Raw genomic sequence first — 27,588 nt, forward strand, 5'->3', positions numbered from 1 at the left:
GGCCAATAAAAATACACCGCTCGGCCTGCGCATGCGCAACCCGGGATTGCCGAGCAACAGCGCGGGGTCGTCTAGAGGAGAGCCGAGCTGTGGATGAGACCCAAGTCCCCAGGAGAGCGGAAGTGGAGGAGCAGCCGGAAGTAGCCAGAATCTCCGACTGACCGACTGGCTTTGACGCGCTCCGGAGGTGCCCAGAGGCGGTGGCCGCCATGGAGTTGGGCGAGCTTCTCTACAACAAGTCCGAGTACATCGAGACGGTACGCTGTTCGGATATCTGCCCTCCGCTTCCTAAGACTGGGTCCCTTTGAGGCCTGGCGGGCAGTCGCATCCTATCCCTGCCCCACCCACCCTGGGTCTCTTTGGCAGTTCGTCACTTATTACCTAGTGTCGCTTCGGGTGTCATCTGATTCTGTTATTTAGTCTGTGCATGGCGGGTTTGGGCTGTGTGCATTGATTCTATTCTTTATGGTCAACACATGATATATCTTTGAAATGCTGGTGACAGAGCAAGTGACCATGTGACTGTTATTTTGGTTTTCTTTGCCTTCTCGTAGCTCTATGAAAATGGCAAAGTCGTTATCCTCATTGTAGGATTCTAAAACTGAAGTATGAAATTGGGACTCGAGTCCTCCTTTCTGTCTGATGTCACTAAGCTACAGAAGTACAGATTATTGATCCATTCGCAGAATCTTTAGGTAGCTAACCCATGCTAGCTTTTTTGGTACCCTGAATTCGTTCCATTTTAGACTGCACTCCATACTGTGCAATGTGAGCCTTTTCCTTTCTTGCTTTCTTTTATTGTTGAGACAGGGGTCACACTATATTGCCCAGGCTGGTCCAGGACTCCTCAATTCAAGCAGTCCTCTTGCCTCAGTCTCCCAAGTATCAGGGACTATAGGCACAGGTCACCGTGCTCCACTCCAGTGAGTTTACTTAATGGAATCTGTAAGCCCAGAAACCCTCTCAGTTTCCTCACTCTGGGTGGTCTGGTTTTGTTTGGTACCGTGGACTGAACCTTGCCGATGGTCTTCATCACTGAGCTACACACCTAATCCTCCCTCCTTTTTGACACAGCTAAGCTGGCCTGGAATTTTCAATCCTCCTTCCTCAACCTCTTGGGTGTCTGGGATTACAGATTTAAGCTATTGCAGCTGGCTTACCCCATTTTATGTTTCCTTTTAGGCATCTGGGAACAAAGTTAGTCGCCAATCAGTGTTGTGTGGAAGCCAGAACATCGTTCTCAATGGCAAGGTAAAGGACAAAGCCTGCTCCAGGATGTATACCTTTGCTTTGTTTCCACTGATTATCATGTTAGCAAGATAGATAAAATGTTGCAACATCTCCAATTTATTGTTGTACATTTTCAATTCTCTTTTTTTCTCCAGATTTGATTTTTTTAAATATATGTATATTTTTTGTTTGTAGACGGAATTTATTTTTATGTGGTGCTGAGGATTGAACCCAGTGCCCCACATGAGAAGTGAACACTCTACCACTGAGCTGCAACCTCAGCCCCCAGATTTGACTTTATTGAATGCAAAAAAGTTTCAGTAAAAGAAAGCAGCAGAAAACCCTTTTTCTTTTATGCCAGAAAATAATACAGTAGTACTCAGACTCAAAATTATTGTACAATATTGTAGTGTGCCCTAAACCACTGGACACAAAACATAAATAGGCAATAAAACATTTTAAGGTAGAAATTAAAGTAAAACTTGCCAAATTATCTGATTAACAATAATTAATAGTTGAATGTTAACTGAAACATAAAATTAATGTTTTTAATGTCTGTGAAATGCTGGCGACAGAGCAAGTGACCATGTTACTTGGTGTTTCAAAATAAAAAGGGCTCACCTCACACGTGCGAGGCCCTGGGTTCAATCCTCAGCACCACGTAAAAATTAAAAAAAAAAATGTATATATGAAAAAGAATATACTCTTTAAAAAGTTAATGTGAGAAATAGGAAAGATATTAAAATATGAGAAAAATGCAAAGTAGAATCTGAAAGTCTTGTAATCTTGTAATCTAAATAGATTGAATTAGCAAAGGGATTAGTATAAACCTAGGAAGAGTATTAGAACATTTCAAAACCAGAGAAAATATCAGAAGATACATTGAAGCTTCACAGACTCTGAAGTCCATAGTTAATTTCTTGTCATCTGAGACACACAGACTTTTGCTGTTGTTTTTATTTTTTTCATACTGGAAATTGAACCCGGGGATGCAGTTTTACCACTGGCCACATCCCCAGCCCTTTTTATTTTGAAACAGGGTCTTTTGAAACAGTTGCTTTGGGCTTCACTAAATTGCTGAGGCTGGTCTTGAACTAGCAATCTTTCTACCTCAGCCTGCTAAGTCACTGGGATTACAGCCATTGTGCCCCTCATGAGCCACACAGTATTGAAATTTACTTCCCTTTAAATGTTGCATCTGTAGCTTCTAGAGGGAAAAAAAGTTGAGAATATAAGCTTAACTATAACTAAGAAATCACAAGTATGTTCAGTAGAAACACAATTAATCTCCATTAAACCCACTATATTATGAGATTTAATGGAAAATAAATAGAGTTTAGTAATTCCTGCTTAGACATACTGTTCCTGCAGAGAATTAGAAAATTCAGCTCACTCCCTCTGACTCATTAGCAAATGTGTGAAGGTTTTTTGGAAATCTCTAAGCTAATTCTGAAGCATTTTCTGTTACTGTAGGGAAGAATTATTTTCTTGTGATGAAACACATATTAAAAAATAGCCATCCTAACTATTTTTATTATTTATTTATTTTGCTATGCTGGGAATCAAAACCAGGGCCTCATGCATGCTAGTCAAGTACTCTACCACTGAGCTTAACTACCTTTCACCCTTAGCCCCATTTTATTTATTTTTAAGTATATAATTAATGAATATAATTAATTCTATTCATGATGTTGTACAATCCCATCATCATTATCTATTTCCAAAACTTTTTTTTATCACCCAAGATAGAAACTCTGCACCCTTTAAGGACTAACTCCCCATTCATCCCACTCCCCAGTCTTTGCTAACCTCAGTATACTCCATCTACTTTCTTTCTTTCTTTTTTTTTAATGCGGGGATTGAACTGAGTCTCACATATGCTAAACATGAGGTGTACTACTGAACTGTTGCCCCCTAGCCACTTAATCTAGTTTTTGTCTCTAAGAATTTGCCTGTTCTAGATAATTCATATGATAGAATCCTTTTGGACTGGATTATTTCACTTAGCATAATCTTTTCAAGGTTTATCTATGTTGTATCACCTCAGAATCTTTTCCCTTTTCATATCTGAATAATATTCCTTTGAGTGTATATTCCACATTTTGTTTATCCATTTGTCTGTGGGTGACACTGGGTTGTTTCTCCCTTTTGGCTGTTGTGAATAATGCTGCAGTAAACATTGGTGTACAAGTATCTGTTTGAGACCTAGCTTCAGCTGTTTGGGGTGTGTATCTAGGAGAGGAATTGCAAGGTCAAGGGGTAATTCTATGTTTAATTTTTTGAGAAATTCCTTAACTGCTTTTCACAGTGGCTGTACCATCTTATATTCCTCCCACCAGTGTACAGGATTCTGATTTCTCCACGTCCTCACCAGCACTATTATTTTCTGGTTTTTGAATGATAGCCATTCCATTGGGTAGGAGGTAATATCTCATTTTGGTTTTGTGTTTCCCTTATGATTACTGATGTTGAACGTATTTTCATGTGCTCATTGGCCATTTGTATATTTTTTTTAGGGAAAAGTCTGTTCGGTCCTTTGCTCATTTAAAAAATTGTGTTGTTGGGGCTGGTAGTAGAGTGCTCATCTAGCATGTGCGAGGCCCTGGGTTCGATCTTGCACCAAATAAAAATAAGTAAATAAAATAAAGGTATTGTGTCCAACTACTTCTAAAAAAACAAATAGTTAAAAAAATTTGTCTTTTTTTTTGTTGTTGTTGAATTGTAGGAGTTTTCTTTATATTTGTGTCCTTGACAATGTCCTTTGATAAAAGTCTTAACATTTTTTTTCTTTTTGGTGGGGGGGAGTAGTGGGGATTGAACTCAAAGGTACTGAACCACATCCCCCGCACTTTTTTTTTTTTTTTGGTGCTGGGGATTGAACCCAGGGCCTTGTGTATGCAAGGCAAGCACTCTACCAACTGAGCTATATCCCCAGCCCCATTTTTTGTTTTGAGACAGGGTCTCACTAACTTACTGCGGACCTTGTTAAGTTGCTGAGGCTGGCCTCAAACTTATGATTCTCCTGCCTCAGCCTCCCAGGAAGTGGGGATTATAGGCATGTGCCACCATACCCAGCTAACAGTTTTTAATTTTGGTAAAGTCCAGTTTATCTACTTTTTTTGTTGCTCGTGTTTTTGGTGTCATATTTAAGAATCCATTGCCAAATCTAGAGCATGAAGTTTTACTGTTGTTTTCTTCTAAGAGATTTATAGTTTTATCACAACTGGTTGTCCATTTTGAGTTAATTTTTGTGTAGAGTGTAAGGTGGGGGGGGTCCAGCTTAATTCTTTTGGATGTAGAAATACAGTTGTCTCAGCCCATTGGTTGAAGACACTATTCTTTTCTTATTGAAAGGTCTTGGCACTCTTTTGGGTGTGTGTGTGGTACTGGGGACTGAACCTAGTGTGCAATACCACTGAGCTACATTCCCGACCCTTATTTTAAGACAGAATCTCACTAAGTTTTAGGGGCTGGACTTAAATCTGCAATCTTTCTGCCTCAGTCTCCTGAGTCTTTGGGATTGCAGGCATGGGCCACTGTACCAGATAGTCTTGGCACTCTTTTAGAAAATCTGTTGGTCATAGAGTTTGAGTTTGTTTCTAGATTTCTTCAATTTTTTGTGGTCAGTCTATATGTCTATTCTTAGTACTACATTGTTTTAGTTACTGTAACCTTGTAATAAGTTTTTGTTTTTAAATTTTCTGTAGTATATTTTAACCAGGAATTAAAAGTCCTCCAACTTGATTGTTTTGGCTATGGAGGTACCCTTTGTGTGTGTGTGTGTGGTGCTGTGGATCAAACCCAGGACCTTGTGCATGCGAGAAGCGAGGCAAGCACTCTACCAACTGAGCTATATCCCCAGGGCCCCTCTTTAAAAAAAAAAAAAAAAAAAAAGATATTTTATTTGGTAATTTTTTTTGCCATACACAAAAGAGTATGTGTGACATCATGTTACAAAACGTAAGAATTGCCCAGTATGTTAAATTTTAAATTTTTAATTGTGCCTTTAATTCTAGTGGCTTGGGAAGTTGAGGCAGGAGGATTGAAAGTTCAAGACCAGCCTCAGCAACTTAGTGAGGCCCAAGCAACTTAGTGAGACTCTGTCTCAAAATAAAAAGTCAAAAGGGCTGAGGGTGTGCAGTGGTAGAGTGCCCTGGGTTCAATCCCTGATACCAAAAATTAAAAAAAAACAAACAAACAAAAAAAAAACTACACCTATGAATCTACCACCCAACTGAAGAACTGAAATATAATCAAAGTATAATAATGCGTGCTAACATTTTGTTCTTCCCCATCTCTTTCTTCTGCCTCCCTCCAAAAGGAAACCGCTATCCTGAATTTTCTGACTTACTAAATTATATTGATATTATATTAAAGAAATTATTAAAGAAATTGACCACATACATATTTGTCCTTAAATAATACATATTGTTTAACTTTATTAGGTTTCCTATGACTTACATTTTTTATACTCAGTTACAATAATGATAGTAGGAAACATTTAAATCACACGAAGTACCATAGTTCTCAGCTTCCATTTGTAAGATTCATTGGTGTGTGCATTTTCATACTGTGTTCAGTTCTACTTAATCAGTTTCCTATTGGTGAATAGTTACATTGTTACTAATTTTTGCTTTTGTAAACAATACATTCTTATTTCCAGCCTCTCTCCATTTCAGAACTTTGTCATGTATATTTTTCTGTGGGGAGGTACCAGGGATTGAACATTGAGGGACACTGCCCACTGAGCCACATCCCCAGCCCTATTTTGTATTTTATTTAGAGACAGGGTCTCAGAGAGTTGCTTAGCTCCTCACTGTTGCTGAGGCTGGCTTTGAACCTGTGATCTTCCTGTCTCAGCCTCCTGAGCTGCTGAGATTACTGGTGTGTGCTACTGTACTCGGCATGTCTGTTTTCCTTTATATCAGATGTGATAGAGCCTGCAGGGTGAGAGAATGGTCACTTGGGTGAAGAGGATAGAGTGTGAACAGTGGAAAGTGAGGCAGGCCAGTGTCAGGGGTGGAGTGCTTGCCCAGCATGTGTGAAGCCCTGGCTTCAATCCCCAGCACCACAAAAACAAATACCAAAACAAAATAGTAGGGAAAAGTAGGGCCTGGTGAGTTGGAGGCTTGAATGATAGCCATTCCATTCAGCTGAATCTCAGCTGAAGCTGAGGTTACTGTTCCAGAGCTTCTGATTTTTTTCCCCAAAAGACATTGGAAATCGGAAATCTGAGTGTTTTGAATGAAAATGTCCCATTATTCAATAACAACATCTAATTTAAAAGATTTTTTTTTAAATGTTGTGTCGACCAGATAAAACAGATTTGCAGGTGCAGTGCTTAAACTTCCAACTTGCTACTTCTGCCTTTTCTACTGTTTATTTTAATAAACTGTTTGTTTTGATATCACTTTCTTCTCTGTAGATCCTTATATCCACCTGCTTTCATTTGAACATCATCTTGTGCCCACCCCCCTTGGTAGCAGAGATTGACCCCTCCCCACTCTGTCTCTCTCTTTGGTAGCAGAGATTGAACCCAGGAGTGCTTACTCATTGTGCCACACCCCCAGCCTTTTTATTTTTAATTTTGAGACAGGGTCTCACTAAGTTGCTTAGAGCCTCCCTCAGTTGCTGAGGCTGGCTTTGAACTTGCAATTCTCCTGTCTCATGAGCTGCTGGGATCACAGGTGTGTGCCACCTTGCCTGGCTTTGCTTCTATTTTGAACCTGATGTCTAGTTCTCATTTCACTCCTTGTGAGAAATCAGGAATTGAGTCCCTCTTGCCAACTTTCTTTTACCACTTTGATATAGTTTACTTACCTTTTTGTGCATATTTTAATAGATTATTATTTCATTTTTTTATATAGCTGAACAGTGTTGTTATAGAACTTTTTAAGATATGTACAAAAGTAAGGAGAGCATATTGAATTCTCATGCATTTGTTCACCAGCTTCTACAGTTTGCAATATTCTTTTTTAAAATATTTATTTGTTTATTTATTTAGTTTTAGGTGGACACAATATCTTCATTTTATTTTTATGTGGTGCTGAGGATCGAACCCAGCGCCTAACGCATGCTAGGCAAGCGCTCCACCACTGAGCCATAACCGCAGCCCCAGTTTGCAATATTCTTATGTTTGGGTTTCATCTCTATACTCACTAAATCCAGACCTTGTTTGACTAGGGTCAGGTTGAAGAGGCTGGAATATTTTAAAGCAAATTACAAACTGTTGAGCATTTTATTTGTAAATGCTTTAATGTATACCACTAATATTTAAAGGCTTAAAAATGTGTAGAGTGCTATTATTGTAATTTTAAAATTAAAACCCCAACACTTTCCTATGATAGGTTGCACATCCTTAGTCTAAAAATCCCAAACCTCAAATCCTCTGAAATCTGAAACTTTTTGAATGTTTAAAAGAGACTGTGAACAGATTTCAGAGCTTTCAGATTTTGGATTTTCAAATTTGAGGTGCTCAGCTGGTGAAGTCTATGCAAATATTCCTAAATCCAAAACATTCACAACTCTTCTGGTCCCAAGCATTTAGATAAGAGATACCCAATCTGTGCCATCTAATCCTCAGCCCATGTTCAGTCTCCCCAGTATCTCAAGATAGCTTATTATTATATCTACAAGGGATTGTTTAATGTGGCCTTTATCCTCTTCTCCCTCCAAATCATTGACTTCCTGTTTATGTCTCCTTTCCTTATACATAGCTATTACCTTAAATAAGGCCTGTTATCTATTTTTGCCTTGATCTGCTCTAGTCATCTAAAGGGTCACTTTTCCTCCAGTCTCACCTGTAGACTCCAGACTACTTCCAGAGTAATTCTTGTTTGTTTATTTTTTGGCAATGCTGGGGATTTTACCCAGGACCTTGTACATGCTGGGCAAGTACTCCACCACTAAGTTACATCCCCAGCCCCAGGGTAATATTTCTCAAATGAAAAGGGAGTTCTCTGAATTCTGTGTTTAAAGTATTTCATCATTTCCTTATAGATTTCATCAGTCTCCTATGAAAAGCCTAAGCTTCTGTGTTCACACGTGGAATTCAGCATGGCTTAGTCCCTTGGGAATGTCTACTGTGTGCCACATATGGAGCATTAATCCCCATAGGTTAGATTTCTAGGTGTGTTGTTCAGCCTCTCCACTCAATCTCAGGGGAAGCCAGATTTTACTCCATGTGTTGTAGCATTTAGTCTGAGTTCTGAAATTGGGAGCTGGGCAGGACTTCAGTGGGTCCGCCTCTGGGAGCATGAGTTGGAGGTAGTCAATAGTGTTGGGAGATAAGAAAAAAGTGGGAGCAGCCCGGATGATCACTGAGCAGGCAGCCAAGGCTTGGGCGGGGTGAGGTGGACCTGTGTGAATTCAGAAAGACAGGTGCACGTGCTCTCCTGTAGGCATTCTCAATAAACGTTGAGTTCACTGAGTCCTGTTCATGGTGGACTAGGGCAAAGTTTGTGATATACTGGGAATATCCCAGTGTCATTAGAACTCCTTACTGCTTGTGACAGAACATTTGATGCAGTAGATCATAGCATAACTCTCAGTGCCCTGGTTTTTTGTTTGTTTTGGCTTAGTTTGGTTTTGTTTTTTCGCATTGTTAGGTTTTGCATTTTATTGTTTTAGGTTATGTTGGTAATTTTTTTAAATGTGCTTTGTTTTATAGACCATCATAATGAATGACTGTATCATCCGAGGGGATCTGGCAAACGTAAGAGTTGGACGCCATTGTGTTGTGAAAAGTCGTAGTGTCATAAGGCCACCATTCAAGAAATTCAGCAAAGGGTATGTCATTGAATTATCTTGGTTCAGTCTTGGGCAAGATGCTGGTGGTGGTGTTGTTCTTGTGTTGAGTTATGGTGTAGGGAGCAGGTCTGTCCTATTTGGGGCACTGAGTAAGAGTTTGCTGTAATGAACACATCTCTCGTGGTGGTGGTTTTAATTTGGCTGATGCTAACCAATTCCAGAAACAAAATCCACTTAAGCTGGCAAAGCAAAGGATGTTGTGCTTTAACATACAGAGGCATATTTGACAGGACCTAAGAGTCTTCTACCTAAGAGGAGAAAAAGGAGCCAGGCCTCACAAGGGCCTAGAGCCTGCGGCTGGACAGCCAGCAGCAGTCAGCACACCTGTCCTATCTCCCCTCTCTGTCTTCAAGATGATGCTTTGTTCTTTTCTGTCCTCTCTCTCCATCCCCCCTTTCTTCTCTGTCTGATTGGCTGCATCTGGCCCGTTTGCTCTTGGAGACTACCATACTGCCTCGACCCCTTGCTTATCACTTCTCCTTTTAAGCTCCCAACATGTGTCAACTAGAGATATTATATCTTATTTCTAAATTCCTGGGAGAAAGATTGTGGTTAGCTCAGTTGGAGTGAAGTACCTACCCCTGGTCCAAATAGCTGAGGGTGGGGCCAAGTTAGGATTGACCTGATCCCTCAGTAGGATTAAGGACAGTCCAAGAAAGGACCTAGACAGAGCAGAAGGACCAACCAGGGTGTGGTGTTCTCTTTGCATCTCTCCTCCGTGGCTAATTGCTTTCCTAATTCTGACTTATGGCACCACCTATATTTCATCCAGTAAGTCACCCTGCATTTATTTATTTATTTTTTTAAGAGAATTTTTAATATTTATTTTTTAGTTTTTTGGCGGACACAACATCTTTGTTTGTATGTGGTGCTGAGGATCGAACCCGGGCCACACGCATGCCAGGCGAGCACGCTGCCGCTTGAGCCACATCCCCAGCCCCAGCCTGCATTTATTGAGCACCATTCCTATACCAGCCATTGGGTTATAAAGCTGGTTAAATAAAGATAGATAAAATAGAGTTTCTGCCTCAAAGTTCTCAAAATCTAGAGGTAGAAACAGTTATATAAACAACTACTATATAAACGATATTAGAATGTGATAGCTGTCATATAATGTGATGCTCTGTCACAGATGGCAGAAGTTAGAGAAGGAAAGAGAAAGGAGCACCTACCTTAACAGTAACACCTAGGAGTAGGTCCTGCAGGAGCAAACCCATATTTCCTATAATGACATCAAACTCTGGGCTCCATACAGGAATTGGGTTAAGGAGCTGTTATCAATCATTCACGTGAAAATATTCACCCATTAGCTCAGAATGAACTAAAGGGGGGGCAGGGTAAGAGGACCAGAAAGCTCTGTGGTTTCCTTTTGGGGACTCCTATGGTGACTGCTGCTCTGCTAGAGTTTGATGAGATCAAGGATTTCCTTATTGCACAGGGGTGAGGACTAAAAATAATAATGAATTAACAAAGATTTAAATGAATTGTGAGTCATGGAGGATAGCTACTAGCTCTTGACAAAATATTTCTGACAACATGACACAGGGCTAGAAAAGGCCAGTAAGCAGATAGCTACTTTATATCCGTTCTGGGCCAAGTATTTAAAATATGATCCCATAAATATGATCTCAGATCATGGTTAATGACACTTGAGGAATCCTGGCAAATGGGAATGATGTTGGAAGTCTAGAGAGAGCCTGCTGACTGCCATTCTTCCTTCAGGTGCCGGGTTTCTGTTCTCGCGACTAAAAGGCTCAGGGGTCACTCTAGTTAAACTGGGCTAACTGGGCTGCACGAAATAACCACACAAGAGACACAAATACCTTTTTCTTTGGGGTCGCTGTGACGGCTCCTCTGACCTTAAGGGTCCGCAGAAAGAGAGTGAGAGCACGCGCGCTGACCCCTTTTATTGAGGGAAGCTATTCAAATGAGGCAAGGGGTCAGGTTTCAGGGGGCTGAGTCTATCTTCATGATGTCACTGTCAGCAGGTTGACTGACACCTGGGTAGACCAACCCAAGGGCACAGTAAGAGGAGGGGACACACACAAGGCACTTCCATGGAAGATTCTATCCTAAACAGGGCAAGGGGTTATATTACAAAGGAACAGGTGAGCATAGCTTCACCCCTGGGGCTGTAGCAAGACACACCCATTTCTGTGACTGAGCGCCTCAGCACCCAGCTGGGGAGTGTAACTCAGTTACCCTCACCCAGGTCTTGGCTCAACTGTTACTTTCAATTCAGCTTTCCCCAACCATTGGTTGGGCAAAGTTATATACTTTTCCTTGTTACATATTCTCAGAACTTGGTATTGTGTCTCTGTAGCACTTACCACAGTTGTAACTAATTATTTGTTTAGTCAATTACTTCAGTCTTACTTCTTCTCTTGACTGTAAACTCCTCATGGACAGGATTGTGTCTTTTGCTTACCATATAGCCTCACTATCTGGCACATAATAGGCGCTGAGTAAATATGGTGATTTTAAGAATCTTGGAGATTAAAAGTTATAGTGCATGAACCTGATGTCAGTCCCCTGAAACATAGGGCAGATTACTAACAACGTCATCAGTGGCCATTGTCAAAGGAAGCAGAAATGAGTGAACATTCATTTTTATTTGGTGCCTGCTCTTTTATTTTTTTTCCACATTTTTTATTGGTGCCTTATAGTTGTACAGAATGACAGGATTTGTTGTTACATATTTGTACCTGCACACAATATAACAATATAGGTTGGCCAGTACCAGTCCCCAGCGCTTTCCCCCTCCCTTCCTGCCTGCTCTTTTAACTTTGAGGATCTTGCTTCTTCTGCCATGCTGTTTCCTTGCACATTTCTTTGGCCCAGTATTTCTGATCTTGAGCTACTAGACTCATCTGCGTTCGTCATCTTCAACATGGTAGAGTTTTATGGCCTGGGGATGCTTAGAACAGTCTCATTAAAACACAATGAAGTTGAGGTTATGATCAGTAGTTCTATAAACCTTGAACCAAAGTACGTTGCCTTGACCTTTCTTTGTCATCTTCTTTTCCTTCTCTAGTGTTGCATTCTTTCCCTTACATATCGGGGACCATGTCTTTATCGAGGAAGATTGTGTGGTCAACGCAGCTCAGATTGGTTCTTACGTTCACGTTGGCAAGAACTGTGTGATTGTGAGTATGGTGACTCAGCCAACTAAGCAGCTTTGTCCCTCTTCCTCCATTCCCTTAGGTCAGTGGGAGTCTGCTTCTGTGACCAAGCAGGGTAATAGTAGTTTCTAGTCTTCCCGAGGTTGGGTTTTCCTTACTAGATTTGGAATTTTTTCTAGGCATTAATAACAATGGCTAACCTTATAGAATCTCTGACATAAGGTGTTAAACTCTTCCTTTAGTCACTCACTTAATTCTTTCAATCATCCAAGGGTGTTTAGGTACTGGTATCGTCCCTATTTGCAGATGAGAAGACCGAGGACCTGAGATGTTATAGTAAGTGGTAGATCTAGGATTTAAATGCAGCAATATGATTAGCTGTGCTGCCACATAATCTACTGGTTGCTTTAAAAATCAAGGAGCTTATAGCCTAGTGGGGAACAAGGGATCTGAAGGGCAGGTAGAAACTGGCACAGAAGACAAGGGGAGCTTGGACATTCCAAAAAAGGGAATGACATGTAAAAGGGTTGGAGTCACCAAATGACATAATGACATAATGCTAGGGTACCTGCAGGTAGGGCAGGGTACAAATTGGCTCCCTGCTCAGCAGCACCTGTAGGACCCTGGTCCACAGGGAGAATAAGTGTTGGTTGGTTTATTTCACCCAGCCAAGGTCTGGATTTCTTGCTATTTCATAGGTGAAAAACTTGATTTCTTTTGGGGGACTTCTAAGAACATAATTGGTGAGAATATTAATGACCAGAGCCTATCTGCCTTAATGTTTGGGGAAAATGTTTCCTACATTTTAGATGTATGTCTTAGAATAGATTCTAGGAAAACTGAAGACCATCTTCATGTTTTTTTTTTTTTTTGATACTGGGGATTGAATTTGGGGGCACTTAACCACTGAGCCACATCCCCAGCCCTATTTTATGTAGAGACAGGGTCTCACTGAATTGCTTAGCACCTAGCTTTTGCTGAGGCTGGCTTTGAACTCGTGATCCTCCTGTCTCAGCCTCCCAAGCAGCTGGGATTACCAGTGTGTGCCACTGCACCCGGCCAAATCATGTTTTTGATGGTTGTTTCCCATGATACAGAGTCAGCTCTCTGCCCTGGATAAAATTCAAACTGTAAAGTTAAAAAAAAAAAAAAAAAAACAGAACAAAAACAAAAACAAAAAAAACTTGCAAAAGTCAAAGTGATGCATACCTGTAATCCCAGGGACTTTGAAAGCTGAGGCAGGAGGATCACAAGTTCAAGGCCAGCCACAGTGACTTAGTGAGACTGTTTCTCAAAATAAAAAGGTCTGGGGATGAACTGAGTATTAAAGTGCACCTGGGTTCATTCCCCAGAACCAAAAGAAAAAAACCAACTGGTAGAAACCATGCAGTTCAAACTGCAGAAGCCACGAGGGCCCAGCAAAGGGGGACAGTGCAGTGGAGAACCATGTTGCTGCAAAAAGCACCCCAGCTTGACTTGTGCAGATCCCAGGGCATGGCCGTTTTGCCCAGCATTCATCTCCAGAGGAATTGCCCAGTGTGTGTTAGACACAGAAAGTCTTTGGTTCAGCTTGACGTTGAAAAAAGGGGGGAGATGGAGTTGATCTCCAAATAGGAGAGAGGAGAATGGGGACTGCTAGGGGGTGGGAAAGGGAGGGAGGGTGAGAGGAGAGAGGGTGGGTAATGCATCCTAAAATATAGTAAGGAATAAGTTCTTGTGTTCTGAAACACAATAAGGTGACTATAGTTCAAGATGACTTATTATGTATTTGAGGAAGAACTTGAAGAGAGAAGTTTGAAACCTCCACATGTATAAAGAAGTGATAGGAGCCCTGGGTGGTGTGGTGGCACACACCTGTAACCCCAGAGACTTGGGAGCCTGAGGCAGGAGGATCGAAAGTTCAAGGCCAGCCTCAGCAATTTAGCAAGGCCCTAAGAAACTTAGCAAGACCCTGTCTCACATTAAAAAAAAAAAAAAGACCCTTTTAAGTTTTTAAAGGGGCTGGGGGGATGTGCCTCAATGATTTAGTACCCATAAAAAGGACTGGGGATGTATCTCAGTGGTAAAGCACCCCTGGGTTTAATCCCCAGCACCAAAAAAAACAAAAACAAAAACAAAACAAAACCCAAAGTAATGATAAGGAGGTAAAATGATTTAATTAGTACACATTTATATACACAAAGTATCCTACTGTGCCCTATAAATATGTGGCTATTGTATAGAAATTACAAAGAAAAGTAAGAGTGAAAGGGTGATAATAAAATCTGTCCTCTTCACTCACCCTGTTTGCCAACAGCTAACATTCCAAGCCACAGCCGGATTTTTCTGATGTTTTCTTTGACAAAGTAAAAACATTACCATAGTGACCTAGTCCTGTCATCGGTCCTTTATTCCCAGAGCAAAGTGTCTGGGCAGACTTGCTTTGGCAGGTTCTTAGATAATCTCAGGAAAAAGATTATTAGAATCCTAGAATCTCAGAGCAGTGGGAGCTCTTTTAGAGTCTAACTGTCCGCATGACACACAGCTCCTTCCTGGAGTGTCCCCTGTGATATCTAACCATTGCTTTGATGTGCAAAACTATAGGTATTAATCAGAATTACTCAGATGCCTGAAGGAAAAATTTAACAAGCAGCATTAATAAGCACTGTTATTGTCCTGTGAGTGTTATATTTAGTGTCTCTTACATTGACATCATTCCTGTAGGTTGAGTTTTACATTATTTCATGGGTGAGGAAACCAAGACTCAGAAATGCCAACTTACAAAAGGATGTCTTGGAAGCTGTCACACGAGCAACATGGTTACAGCTCTTGATTCTTCCTTGGAAATTCTCCAGTAAAGAATAAAGAAGTGGTTCTCACTGGGCATGGTGTTGCACGCCTGTAATCCCAGCTACTCAAGGGGCTAAGGCAGGAGAATTGCAAGTTCCAAACCAGTTTGTACAATGTAGAGTACCTTCTCAAAATTTTTCAAAGGAAGAAAGAGCTGGAATGTGGGTAGTATGCCCGAGATCCTGGGTTTAATCCCCAGTGCTGCCAAAAAAAAAAAAGTAGTTTAGCTTTTCAGGTGTTACCAGTCCATTCATGCCTAAGAAGTACCTGCATGTTTCATGTGGTTTCCAGAATACTTCTGAAGCCCAGTAAAGCATTATTTCTCTAAGTGGGCAGAGTGGCCAACTAGAGAACACAGCTGGTAGCACACAGTGAAAAGATCCTTCCCACTGTCAGGGCCCTTTTGTCATGGATCCCACCGTGGGACATACCGTGCTTTATGCAGTACATCTGTTCTTTCCACTTAGCACCCCATGTGCTTAGTCTGAATTATTAGGAGCTTAGCCATGACAAAAGTCTTAGAATTAATGTTAATTTGGGGATCATCAGGGGAGAGAGCCAGTTGCTATGTCTTTGAAATTGGCACTAGCAGATAAGTCACAGGAAATAACTTTCCAAGGAAGCATGAAGAGCTATGCTTATAACTTGCTTCAGAGTTGAAGATGTTGCTAAGTATTGCCAACGCCACTGTCCCTCCGTCTGGAGCAGCTTAATCAGCCACATAAGGAATTCAGACCTTGGAGCTTTAAAAAAATTTTGATTTGGATATTTAATAAAGAGGAAATATTTGGACATGACCAAATCAAAGGTGTCTTTCATAATCTTTGATAAAATCTGAAGTCTGGATAGGTTAGCATTATCCTGGTATTTTTAAGATTTCCACACTCTCGGGCATTCCACTGTGTCAGATTTTCTAATGAGAACACAAATGAGTCTATGTGCCTTGGTGATGTAAACACAGCTTATGGGGAGCATGACTTTTATTCCGTAAGTAATTAGAGGTACAGCCTTGAACTGTATACACAAGCTGCTCTTCTCCCACTAAACACCTGAGTCTCCTTCTTGCCCTCAAAATGCTGTGGATAATGGCAGAATTGAAAAATGTCAGCAATGGATAAAATGAAGCATAAAGTTCATCCCAAACACTCAGCTCTCACTTGCCCATGGGAGAACAAATGAAAGAATAACTTCCTGTACAAATGAGTTTGTCAAGACTTTTCCAGGAGGAATTGACAGAAGAGCACACAAACAAGCCTAAAACTGGTAGATGCACAACTTAATGCATTAGCCTAATATAAATGAAGAATATAGAAGTAGATCCTAATTTTGTGCCCGGATGGTTCCAAGGGTTCAATTATTGATGCCAGGAGAATTAGTCCTCGAGCAGGTTCTTCATTCATGGAAATAAGATGGCTGTTCTTGGCTTCCATCTGTCCACAGGAAGCCCCAGAGGAAAGCACTTCTATTCCCATTAGTCCCAGCTCAAGTGCTGAGGTTGAGGTTCACTGGACTTAGCTGGCTGATAGACCAGTTCCCTAATCAGTCATTGTCTTGGAACTTGGAGTTTGGCACGTGGGCTGAAGTGCATAGACTGAGATGGGAACAGGGTGGTTCCCAAAGAAAATATAGATTCTGTTATCAGGAGAAGAGGGAGCAAACAACAGATGCCCACCAAATCAAGTCAAAGAGAAAATTAAATAGAAGTCTTTTTTTTTAATGTTTATTGGTTATTGATGGACCTTTATTCATTTGTTTACATGTGATGCTGAGAATTGAACCCAGTGCCTCACACATGCTAGGCAAGCACTCTGCCACCGAGCCACAACCCCAGCTAAACAGAAGTTTTTGAAGACCAAAGTTTGCATAGTCTCTAATGCCTAGATGACATGCACTGTCCTTGGCATACAACCCTTCCCCCCAAATGTACACACACACACACACACACACACACACACATACTCCTTTCTTCTCAGGTCCCACGTAAAGCAGTTGCCACTCACCCTCTTGTTCCTGTCCCTGGCTATTACACAATATCATGAATGGAGAAAATATAGAATCACCTTCTACACAGCTGACTAGATAATCTTTACTGCCATTTCCTGACCTATTTCCTAGTAATAAAAATTTTAATTTCAGGGGCGCAGATGTGTGTTGAAAGACTGCTGCAAAATTCTTGACAATACAGTGTTACCTCCAGAAACCGTGGTCCCACCATTCACCGTCTTCTCAGGCTGCCCAGGTAACCTTGGTGTTGATTATTTTTATTTTAACCTCTTTAAAGCTTAATTTTATTTTTCCATCCCAAAAGTAATGCGTGCAGTTTCTGTCTTTGATAATATGTTGACATAGCAAACTTAAAAATCTTCTAGTACCTCAAAACGCTATCTAAAATATGTCAAACTTCTCTTTCTTAAATGCATAATTGGGTTCACAAGAAAATAAGGAGATTGTCAAGGATGAAAAATGAAGAGAAAACTAAACCCAAGCTGTGAGATTACAGAGGCTGATGCTGTCTTCATAACAGGGAGGTCTAGGACATGATACTCAGGGTGGGCGAGGGGAGAAAGCCCTGGACCTATAATGCAAAGAGATCCTCCAATAACCCTGAAAGGGTTTCCTTCAGGCAAAGAGTGATATAGAACAAATCTGCCACCAGGACATGGAAAATACAAGGTGGCATTTCTTTTGTGGCCTGGAATCTGGCTGGAAAAAGAAGTTTCTTTTTAGAGAATTTTGACAATGGGCTTACTCTCACATTGGCTGGAAATTTGAATTTATACTTCCTGAATGGCTGAGAAATCCTAAAACTGAGAAGTTAGCATAAAGCATGGTGTAAGACCAGTAATATTCTTGAGATGCCAGAGAGGAGCAAATGCATGACCTCCTGAGCCCCTCATGAGCTCAAAGTTCCAAATTATAGACGTGAGGAAACAAAATCCCTGCTCATTCCAGAAAACTCTGAAGACACTAAAAAGCAGAAGGAAGAAGAAAACCCCCAGACACCTGCCACCCAAGATAGTCTCTGTTCCCCATGTTGACTTGTGCAGTCACCAAGTCACGAAGCATATACAGAGGCACGTCACAGATTGAAAGATGCAATATGGTATGAAGAGAGACATGTGACAGTACTTGATACCTACCGCTGGGTGGTTTTAATTGCTTTTCCAATTAAAAAAAATCTCATCACTCAGATCATTGATTATGAATTTCAAAGATGTACAAAATCTCTGGGGAGGGCAGTTGGCCATTCTGTGTCACGCTCTCTGCTTTTGCTGAGAAGAAACGAGACTTTTTTTTAGTAACTTTCTCCATATTGGAATCCCACTGTTTGCCCGATATGCATTTGATCTGAATTGAAAAGGATATTGGCAGAGAAAGATCTTAATCTTTTAAAACTTATTCAAGTTCCTTAGCACCAATTTCTTATTGTCATTGAACTTTGATGACAGAAGACAGGGAAGCATTGGTTGGTACTTCAAATTTAAATAATAAACACTGGTTTTGAAATTCCCTACCACTGAACTACAGCCAAACCCATTTTATTTTATTTTATATTTTGAGACAGGGTCTCACCAGGTTGCCCAGGCTGGCCTTGAACTTTCGATCTGCCTGCCTCAGCCTCCAGAGTAGCTGGAATTACAAACATGTGCCACCATATCCAGATTCTCATGAAGGATTTCTGCATGGGAACTTAAAGGTCTCTGTATAAACGAGGAAACAGCCTTAGAGAGGGTGGGTTGGCCTCATGTTCAGGCTGATTAGTGGGGAAGCCTTGATTGTCCCTTAAGACCCTTATAGAGATAGAGTCGGTTCTGTTTGCACTGTGTCAGGACTTCTCATTTCTTTTATGTAGTTTCACAGATAAATGTCCACCATCTGGATATGCTGTTGGCTGTCTTCATCTTTCAAACCAGAGCCACAGGGTTGCAGGAAAACTGGCATGTTTTTGGAGAGCAGCACATGATGTAACCGAGTCATGGGACAAAATGAAAGGGAAATCAGCCAGAAAGGATGAGTCAGGAGCCAAGAACTCAAGTGCCTGCAGGAGCCAGACAGACAAAGCAAATTGTGGATGTCATAGCCTGTCAGCTGCTTCCTGCAGGCCTGATCAGATCATCTGATGTTGTATGAGGAGCTAAAAATTGGAGTTTTGATGTGATATCTGTATGTTTTTAAAGAAAGACCGATTCTCCTTGCAAGGCCAGGCTAGGCAACTTAGTGAGACTCTGTCTCAAAATAAAAAGGTCTAGGGATGTAGCTCAGTACGGAGTGACCCTGGTTTCAATCCCATTATTTAAAAAAAAAAGAGAATAATAATAACAATAATTTAGATTGTCACACCACAGGATATGAATGTTGAAAGTTTTGCTAGCTGTTTCTAAAGTGCCCTTTAAGACAGTTGTCTGAGTATAGTGCCTGCAATTTCCTGCCTGTGATTACTGTATGTCTTTCTGTGGAGGACCCTTCTGTGGTCCTCCCTTACTTGATTTATCTGAGTCTGCTGTCGTTGGGTTTGGGGTTTAGTTTCATTGCAGACAGGACAGTTTCTTACCTCAAGGACAAGAGTAAGGCTGCCTCAGTGGGAGTAACACCAGAATCCTGGGAGTGGGCAAGTCCTGGTCTGGAACAGCCTCTGAAATAATCAGCAATGCTCTAACTCTTGGGATCTTGCACTCATGTCCTATCTACGTCTACCTGGGCTGATTCTTTGTTTGGAGAACTGTATAGTTGCTTCCATGCATTCACAAATTCATATCATTTAGAAGATATGATCAGTGGAATACTATCAGTACTGAAGATTTGGAAAACCTAGTATTTAGATAAAATTGAAGGAAAGGTCTCCAGGGGGTTGAACAAAACCTAGAGCTGTAGGCCTCCCTGGCTCCCCTTGGTTGACCAGGTCTCTCTTTCCTCAGGACTCTTCTCAGGGGAGCTTCCAGAATGTACTCAAGAGCTGATGATTGACGTCACCAAGAGCTACTACCAGAAGTTTTTGCCCCTGACACAAGTCTAGTGTTTCTGCTTCATGTCTTGAATTTGTTTGAGCTCTAAGATGAACTTGGGGACGAAGTGAGCATCAGCATCTCCAGGAGCTTGTGCGTGTTTGACGCTTCCTCCCTTCTTTATTTTATTTTATTTTATTTTATTTTTTAAAATTGAGAATGTTTCAATACTTCACAGCTCTAAGCTCTTAAGGATTTAATAAGAGAACATCTGGAGGAGTCGGCTCCACATGCTGTGCTCACACCTTATCTGTCAACCGTCACTTCATCCCATTATCTGTGGAACACAGAGTTGACCTTCCTAACTCTGCAACACTCCCGGCACCGTGGTCCCGCGGATGGCTAGATCCAGGCTGAGAGGGGCCTGCAGGGCACAGCACTCCCCCAGGGTGGAGGTAACAGGGCAGGTATGCTGCTCATGGCCACGCCCCCTCATGGCACCCCACTCAGAGGACGCTCAGCTCTGTTGCTGCTGATGTGTTTGACCAGTGGCCACAATTGCTCATAATCCTGGAGAAAGTGTGACTTCTGAGCCCTGATTCCTGTTGCCTGTTGGTGGTTAGTGTGTCTCTTCCCCAAATTACCTTACTGTCCCGAGGTGGTTAATAAAAGACTTTCTAGCATTCTGTTCCAGGGCCTTTGGCTTTCCCTATAAGAGAAGACCTTAGCACCCCACAGTTTGTATTTGCAAAGTTCCAGGTTTGAGTCTCCCATGTAAATGGATTAGTCAGGTAGTCACTCCTTGCCTCAAAGTATTTGTCGGATTTCACTGAAAACAAAGCATTTGTGAACACTTGCTCTCTGACCTAGAACCATTCGACCTACCCCGTATTTGCCTGAAACCTCACAGGTCATATGTATGCATGAGTGGCTCTTAAAATTGTCTGGCGGGCACAGAGCCCAAGGAGCGACATGGCCAGCGGTATTCTTACCATCTCCTCTGGCCAGTCACACCACCCTTCCTGGTCCTGCTCTGACCTCTTGGCTTAGAAAGGAGGTTTAGAGTGAGGAGCTGAGAAGGTTGGCCTCCTCGGGACTCTGTCCTGCTGAAGGTGAATGGGACAGGTTGGCTCAGCCTGGAAGTCATAACCCAGTAGGAGCCAGCTTGACCTACCATCCAGTTGGGGGGTTTGCAGAAAGAGTCATATGTAATCATCTCCGCTAATTCTATTAAAACTCCTTTCTGGTTTGTCATTTTTTGTGTGTTTGTGCATTAAAAGATGGACACATGGATGAGTCGTTTGAGGGTGAGCATGCTCCACTCCCAGCCATGGCTGCTGCTGTTCCCCAGGCTCTTCACCATGTGCCTGGTGTCAGGTCACCATCTTTCTATTCATTGGCTCACTTATTTCACAAAGTCCTGGACCCAAGAGATCCTCCTGCCTCAGCCTCTTGAGTAACTAGGACTGTAGGTGCACCCTATGCCTTGCTTATTTCTCATCAACTCTGTAAGGTGGATGTTATTCCCAGTTTACAGACAAGAAAACAACTCAGAGACATTAGACAGTTTGGTCTAATCCATACAGGGAAGAAATGGCTGACGCATGTCTGTCTGGCTCCACAGCCTGCACTCCAGCTGTGCCCTGAAAGATGAGACAAACTTACCTTGAACTTGTCTGCTGTGTGTCCTCTCTGATGCCAGCCAGCCATGATAATTCCCATTTTTCCTGCTCTTATCCTGGCATCTCCCCAGGGTCCTTCGTCCTTCTGTGCCACCATAAAAGTGAATCTCAGAATTGGCAGAGTTTAGACTTCAGAAATCTCCCAGGGCCTGTCTAACAGACTCCCATCCAGCTGTGTTCGCACATCTGCAAAAGGAAGCCTGCCACTTTTGTGAATGACTACCTACTTTGTTGGTAAACAACTGAAATGTATGGGATGTTGGGGGGCCTTTCAAAACAAATGTACTTTTCAAATCATTAATTCAAGCCCATAATTTCAAAAATCAAGTCCAGTTGCTAGAGAAAGGAGATATCATGGAGTAGGTCTCCTCAGTGCAGAATTCCAGTCCCACATTCTGTGTCCCAGATGCAACCTCTCTGAACAGTTTTTGGTTCTCTGTTATAAAAGACAGGCTGCGCACGCACAAGCAGATCCAGGTGTGTGCCCCAACTCTGTTTATTCCAGCAAGGGAGCATCCACATGTGTTCTGCATCTGGCTTCTTAATACATCTTAGAGATGGTTCCATACCAGGACTGAAGCGTTATAAATAAAAAGTACCAATCTTGTTGAAGATTCATAGAATGTTTACTACATACCAGATACTCTTCTGAATTCTTCACATTATTTAAATTGCTGAAATCTTTACAATTGACCATGAGATAGATCTAGTCATTATCCCCAAGGAACAGAGGTTAGGTAAATGGCCAAATTAACCCAGCTGAAATGGCAGGAAATCCAGGCATTCTGGCACGAGAGCTGGTACTTGCAGCCAGTATATGCTACAATCCCTCCATGCTGCGAGATTCCGCATTGCCCAGAATTGTGGCTCTGGCCAGCCCTTGCTTTACAGAAAGCAAAAAGTGAATATTTTGCTTTTCCAGGCAGGCAAGGAAAAGGGGATTGGGACTGGATCTTCCAATAATGTGTGCCACTGGCGGAAAGGCTAGTGTCCTCTCTGAGAAGATGTGTCCTTGCAATGTGCCCTGTTGCCTTGTAGCTACAGCTGTGGTCTGATGATTATAAATAGAAGCAGCTTTCCTGGAAGAAGGTATTTCTTGCATGAGTTAAGTGGCATCTTTAAGATTTGTACCATAGTGTTAGACTCTGTAAAGGAATGTGCAAATTAGATTAGAAAAAATCCAGTTAGAATGCTTTGTTGCATGTGATAGAATCCAGCTTGAAAAAACCAGTATGGCCTTCAACAGATGAATGGATAAAGAAAATGTGCATATATACACAATGGAATATCACTCAGCCATAAAGAAGAATGAAATTATGGCACTTGCTGCTAAATGGATGGAACTGGAGACTGTCATGCTAAGTGAAATAAGCCAACCCCCGAAACCAAAGTTTGAATGTTCTCTCTGATATGTGGATGCTGACACAAAATAAGGGTGTGTGTATTTTGGGGGGGGGGAGAATAAAAGTTCATTGGATTAAGCAAAGGGGAATGAAGAGAAAGGAGGGGGACTGGGAATAAGAAAGTAGAATGAACTGGACATCACTTTCCTATGTTCATGTGTGAATGCACAACCAGTGTGACTCACACCATGTTTAAACACAAGAATGGGATCCCAGTTAGACTCCATGTATGTATAATATGTCAAAATACACTCTACTGTCATGCATATCCAAAAAGAACAAAAAATAAATAAAGCCAGTGTGGGCAGAAAGGAGGGGCGGGTTATTGGCTCCCAAAACAAATCATGGAAAGACAAGCATGAGCAGTAATGTAATGGGAACCTTGGGCAAGTTATTCCATCTCCCTGTGCCCTGGAATCCTAAACTGCAGACAGGGAACAACAGTAGCCCCTCAGAAAGCTGGAGTGGGTACAGTTAAATGAGCTGTATGAAGGGACAGTTCCTGGCACTTGGCACTCCAGAAGTAGTAACTTTGCAGGGACAACTCTTTGCAAAGATGTGAACTCCATTGAGCTGGCTGGCTTTCCTCTCTCTTTTTCATTTGGACATTAGTAAAGGGACATATTCGGGTACTGTAACAAAGAAACCACCAAAATGTAGTTCCTCCAGCAAGATAGAAGTTTCTCATCTCACAGTGCGTAGATAGGCAGATGGACCAAGGCAGGTGAGCGATGGGCTCCATGATGTCATCAGGCACCCCAGCTCCTACTGTATTGTCACATTGCTGAGAGCCACAGCCGATTGGGAATGACGCATAGCATTTGTGCCAGAAGGGAGTGGTTGAGAGGTGACGTCAGCGAGCCATTGAGATGATGATGGTTATGTTAAGCTGTATGTTCAGTTGTGTATTAGACCTCTGCTGTCCGCCTCAGCCGCTACTTTGGAGTTCTCAAGAGCTACTTTGGAGGGCTGGGGATGTGGCTCAAGCGGTAGCGCGCCCGCCTAGCATGCGTGCGGCCCGGGTTCGATCCTCAGCACCACATACAAACAAAGATGTTGTGTCCGCCGAAAACTGAGAAATATTTCAAAGATTCTCTCTCTCTCTCTTTTTTTAAAAAAAAAAAAAGCTACTTTGGAGTTATCCCAGGGATTCATGGAGAGTTCGCATTGCTTGGGGAAGTGCCTGAGGAGGGATTTCCGGTTGGGGGTTCCTGGAAGGGCCACGTGGGTGGGGGGTGCGGGGGGTGCGGGGGCTCGGGGCTCGGATAATAAAGGAGTTCCTGTTTTGAACCTGGTGGTGGCTCGGTTATTTTGTGCCCAGCCACACTGCGGCATCACGTGGCCACATTTAGGTACAAGAGAGACTGTAGTCTAGTTGGACAGCAAAACCTTGAGGAAGCCGGGCATGGTGGTGCATGCCTGTAATTTCAGTGGCTCAGGAGGCTGAGACAGGAGTGTTAGACCAGGACGCAAGAAAAGACCACTGACTCTAATTAAAATCAAATTAAAGCAAGCTTATTATTTCGACCGGCTGGGCTGCCTCTCCCTCCCAAAACGGCGGGAACAAGACAGCACCCCAGCTTTCCTACAGCCCAGCTTTATAGCCCAGAAAGTTACACAAAGGGGGGTTACAGATAACAGAACTCTGACAAGCATCACATTAATGGTAGTTTACATTTTTTTGCTGGCCCCAACATCAGAATTTATGAGGACCATTAGAGCCTTAGAGAGCGTCGTTGTCTGGCCAGGGAAGGCCAATATTTATGAGGTGTCACTAAGTTTCAGAGAGAGCTGCTATCTGGTCAGAGAGCCAGGCATGGGTGAGTTCAAGGCACGGGCAGGCATTCCAAGCAGGTTCAGAATTTGCAGTAATTTATAGTAAAGCTGAAATTATCTTTTCATGGTTTTGTGGCGAGATGCCTAATTTTAAGAAAAGATCAGGTTGGGTCTATCAAGGCTAGCCTCAGCAATTTAGCGAAGCCCTAAGAAATTTAGTGAGACCTGTCTCAAAAAAAGAAAAAATGGCTAGGGAATATAGCTCAGTGGTAAAACACCTGGGGTAAAATCCCCAGTACAAAAAGGAAAAAAACAAAAAACCTGAAAAAAAAACCCCCAAAACAGATTCTAATAGTGAAAAGGGGAAACCAGACATTGGGAGACGCAGGTAAACTTGTGCTGACTTCTGCTGTGTTGGCCTCCTTTTCTCAACTGCAAGCGGCTTTCTCTGTAGTTTTTTTTTTTTTTTGGTGGGGCTGGGGATTGAACCCAGGGTCTTGCGCATGCGTGGCAAGCGCTCTACCAGCCTCTGAGCTATATCCCCAGCCCCTCTCTGTGCATTTGAGGACTTAACAACTATCAGCTCCAGACTCGCATCCTGAATGAAAGGTTCCCCTACCTCCCAGTTTTAGTTTGGCAGATCCTTCTTGGATTGGTCACTGTGGCCAGTGGTGTTTGGCTCTATGATGAGCCCAATCTGGGTCACGAGCTTTCCTCTATGCCCCCTGCCAGGTGGGGAAGAAAGGCAGACTCCATTACCCAAGCGAGGTTCTGAGAAGACAAAACCAACATCTACTACAGACAGTAAATGAGTCTATGATTATGTACTGGTATCATTTGAAAGTGTGTTAATGTCCTGAGTGTGTATCCTAGGAAAGGCCAGCTGGACTCTGTCTCCATGGTGGCTCTGCCCCCAGGGACAGTCTGTCACCAGATAATTACTTTTATAACCCCCAAGAAGAAAATCTCTTTGTCCTTGAAGTAGTCCCAGAAAGGAGGCAGATGGGAAAGACCTGACTGGGAGCCTCTCCAGTTGGCAGTTGGCTTGGGGCAGAGAGGGATTTGTTGGCTCTCGGAGCTTCGAAGGCCAGGAATGGATCAGGCTCCCGGTTAGATCCCAGGACTCCAAATGGGGTCATGGGCTCCATCTCTCTTCCGCTCTCACCTCTGCTCTTCTTTGAGTTGGCACTATTTTCAGGCTCCATGGTGTGACCCCACAGCTCTCCTTATTGATAGAAAGGGCTTCCCTTTGCTGGGGAAAACCAACCAACCAATCTGGATTTGGTTCTTGGTTCAGACTGGACAGTATTCAGACTCAAGTCATCACTGTGGCCAGGAAGTTCAAATACACTGACTTCTGCCAGCCATGTACCTGCATGGGCTGAGAGTTGGCACCCGGTGGTGGGGGGTGATATCAGAGGAGGGTGGGAGGACAGGCAGGAAGAATGATCAGGGGCCATCCAGTCCTCTTCCTTTTTCTGTGGTCTTCATTTCTCTGCCTGCTTACCTTCACCACCTACCCCATCTCTCTTCACTGTCTTGCGGGTACCTTCAGAGGGTACTCCTGAAGGGGCATCTGGGCCTCAATTAGGGAGCAGAGGGAAATATTGCTTGGTCAAAGAGGGGTGTTCAACAAAAAGCCATTTAGTGCACAGTCGTCTTCCAGAACTGCTTTCCTATGGACCCCATTACAGCCCAGCAGGGCCCCTGTCATGGTCTGAGGTAGAATTCTAGTTACGTTCTTGTCCCAGCCCACACTGGCTCCTGAGGAATGAGACTTGAGCCTGTGGGTTATTCAGCACATTTTTGGCGGGGTGATTGCCCGGATGTAGCCCCACTTCTGCCCCAGGTTAGTCTCACATGCCAGATCCTTGGTACAGGGCACAGGGTTGAATGCTGAACCTGTGAGGGTCCTGCTGACTGGTTCTGTTTTATGTGGGCAGTGCACAGCCATTGTGGTTGGTTGGAATGGGTGGTGGCTTCTGAATTAGTCACTTCTGTATCCATCAATTCACTTAGGACCTGAGGCCACAGTTTCTTTCTTTGTCATTGACCCATCTGGGTGATAGCAGACTTGAAATTAATCAGACTTGAATTAATGAGATAGTGTATCTATTTAACACACCCTCAGAAGTTTCTTACTATAAAGAAGAGTTCTGGTGACTGGGGAGGCCTTTTCAATATCCTGATCCGGCAGGTGACAGCCCTGAGGGTTGTCTGTCAGTTGTGTTCTGTCTGGCCTTGGCCACTCTCTAGAACAAATTGGTATCAAGCCCATCTGGATGGTTGCGGCAGGTACACAGATCCAGCTGGTGATCTCTTGGGGTAACTTCTGTGAGCTGCAAGGCCCTTCAAATGGTACAGGCAGTGTTGGAACAGTGTGTCCAAAGGCGTGGCTCAGCAAAATGTCCTGCCAGCTTGGACAAATGCTGTCGCAGCCGGAACCCTCAGAAACCTTCAGAATGGCATGTGCTTTTTGTAGCATGTGTGCTTGCTGCCTCTTCACAGTGGGGATGCGGGACCTGACATCCTGCGACATAGAGAAGAAAGTGTCATTTGCCAAATACTTGACTGAGCCACCCCTGAGTGCTTGGTACTGCTCTAGGTCCTGGGAATACAGCGGAGAATCAGATGGAGCCAGTCCCCACCCACAGGATTTTTTTTTTTTAATAAATATTTACTTTTTAGTGGTAGTTGGACACAATACCTTGATTTTATTTATTTATCTTTATGTGGTGCTGAGGATCAAACCCAGGGCCTCGCTTGCGCTAGGGGAGCGCTCTACCGTTGAGCC

General features: G+C 42.7%; 1 protein-coding gene across 3 annotated transcripts in view; it reads left to right on the top strand.

The window, feature by feature from the left end:
• Positions 1-9: 9 nt before the first annotated feature.
• Positions 10-27,588, top strand: part of Dctn5 (dynactin subunit 5) — a 30,733-nt gene continuing 3,154 nt past the window's right edge. The window contains exons 1-7 of one of the 3 annotated variants that reach the window (XR_007342681.1): positions 10-257; positions 1,183-1,251; positions 8,900-9,018; positions 12,074-12,185; positions 17,127-17,229; positions 18,556-18,687; positions 19,907-20,043. Coding sequence is in view for 2 of the 3 variants with exons in the window: in XM_015491175.2 (XP_015346661.1) it covers positions 210-257; positions 1,183-1,251; positions 8,900-9,018; positions 12,074-12,185; positions 17,127-17,229; positions 19,907-20,004 (549 nt within the window). In the remaining variant the exon portion in view is untranslated. Of the gene's footprint in view, positions 258-1,182; positions 1,252-8,899; positions 9,019-12,073; positions 12,186-17,126; positions 17,230-18,555; positions 18,688-19,906; positions 21,188-27,588 lie in introns of those variants that run through there. The other 2 variants (XM_015491175.2, XM_048789665.1) reach the window with 2 other exon arrangements.

This window comes from Marmota marmota, unplaced genomic scaffold (assembly GCF_001458135.2).
Source record: "Marmota marmota marmota unplaced genomic scaffold, marMar, whole genome shotgun sequence".
In the NCBI taxonomy this organism is placed as follows: domain Eukaryota; kingdom Metazoa; phylum Chordata; class Mammalia; order Rodentia; family Sciuridae; genus Marmota; species Marmota marmota.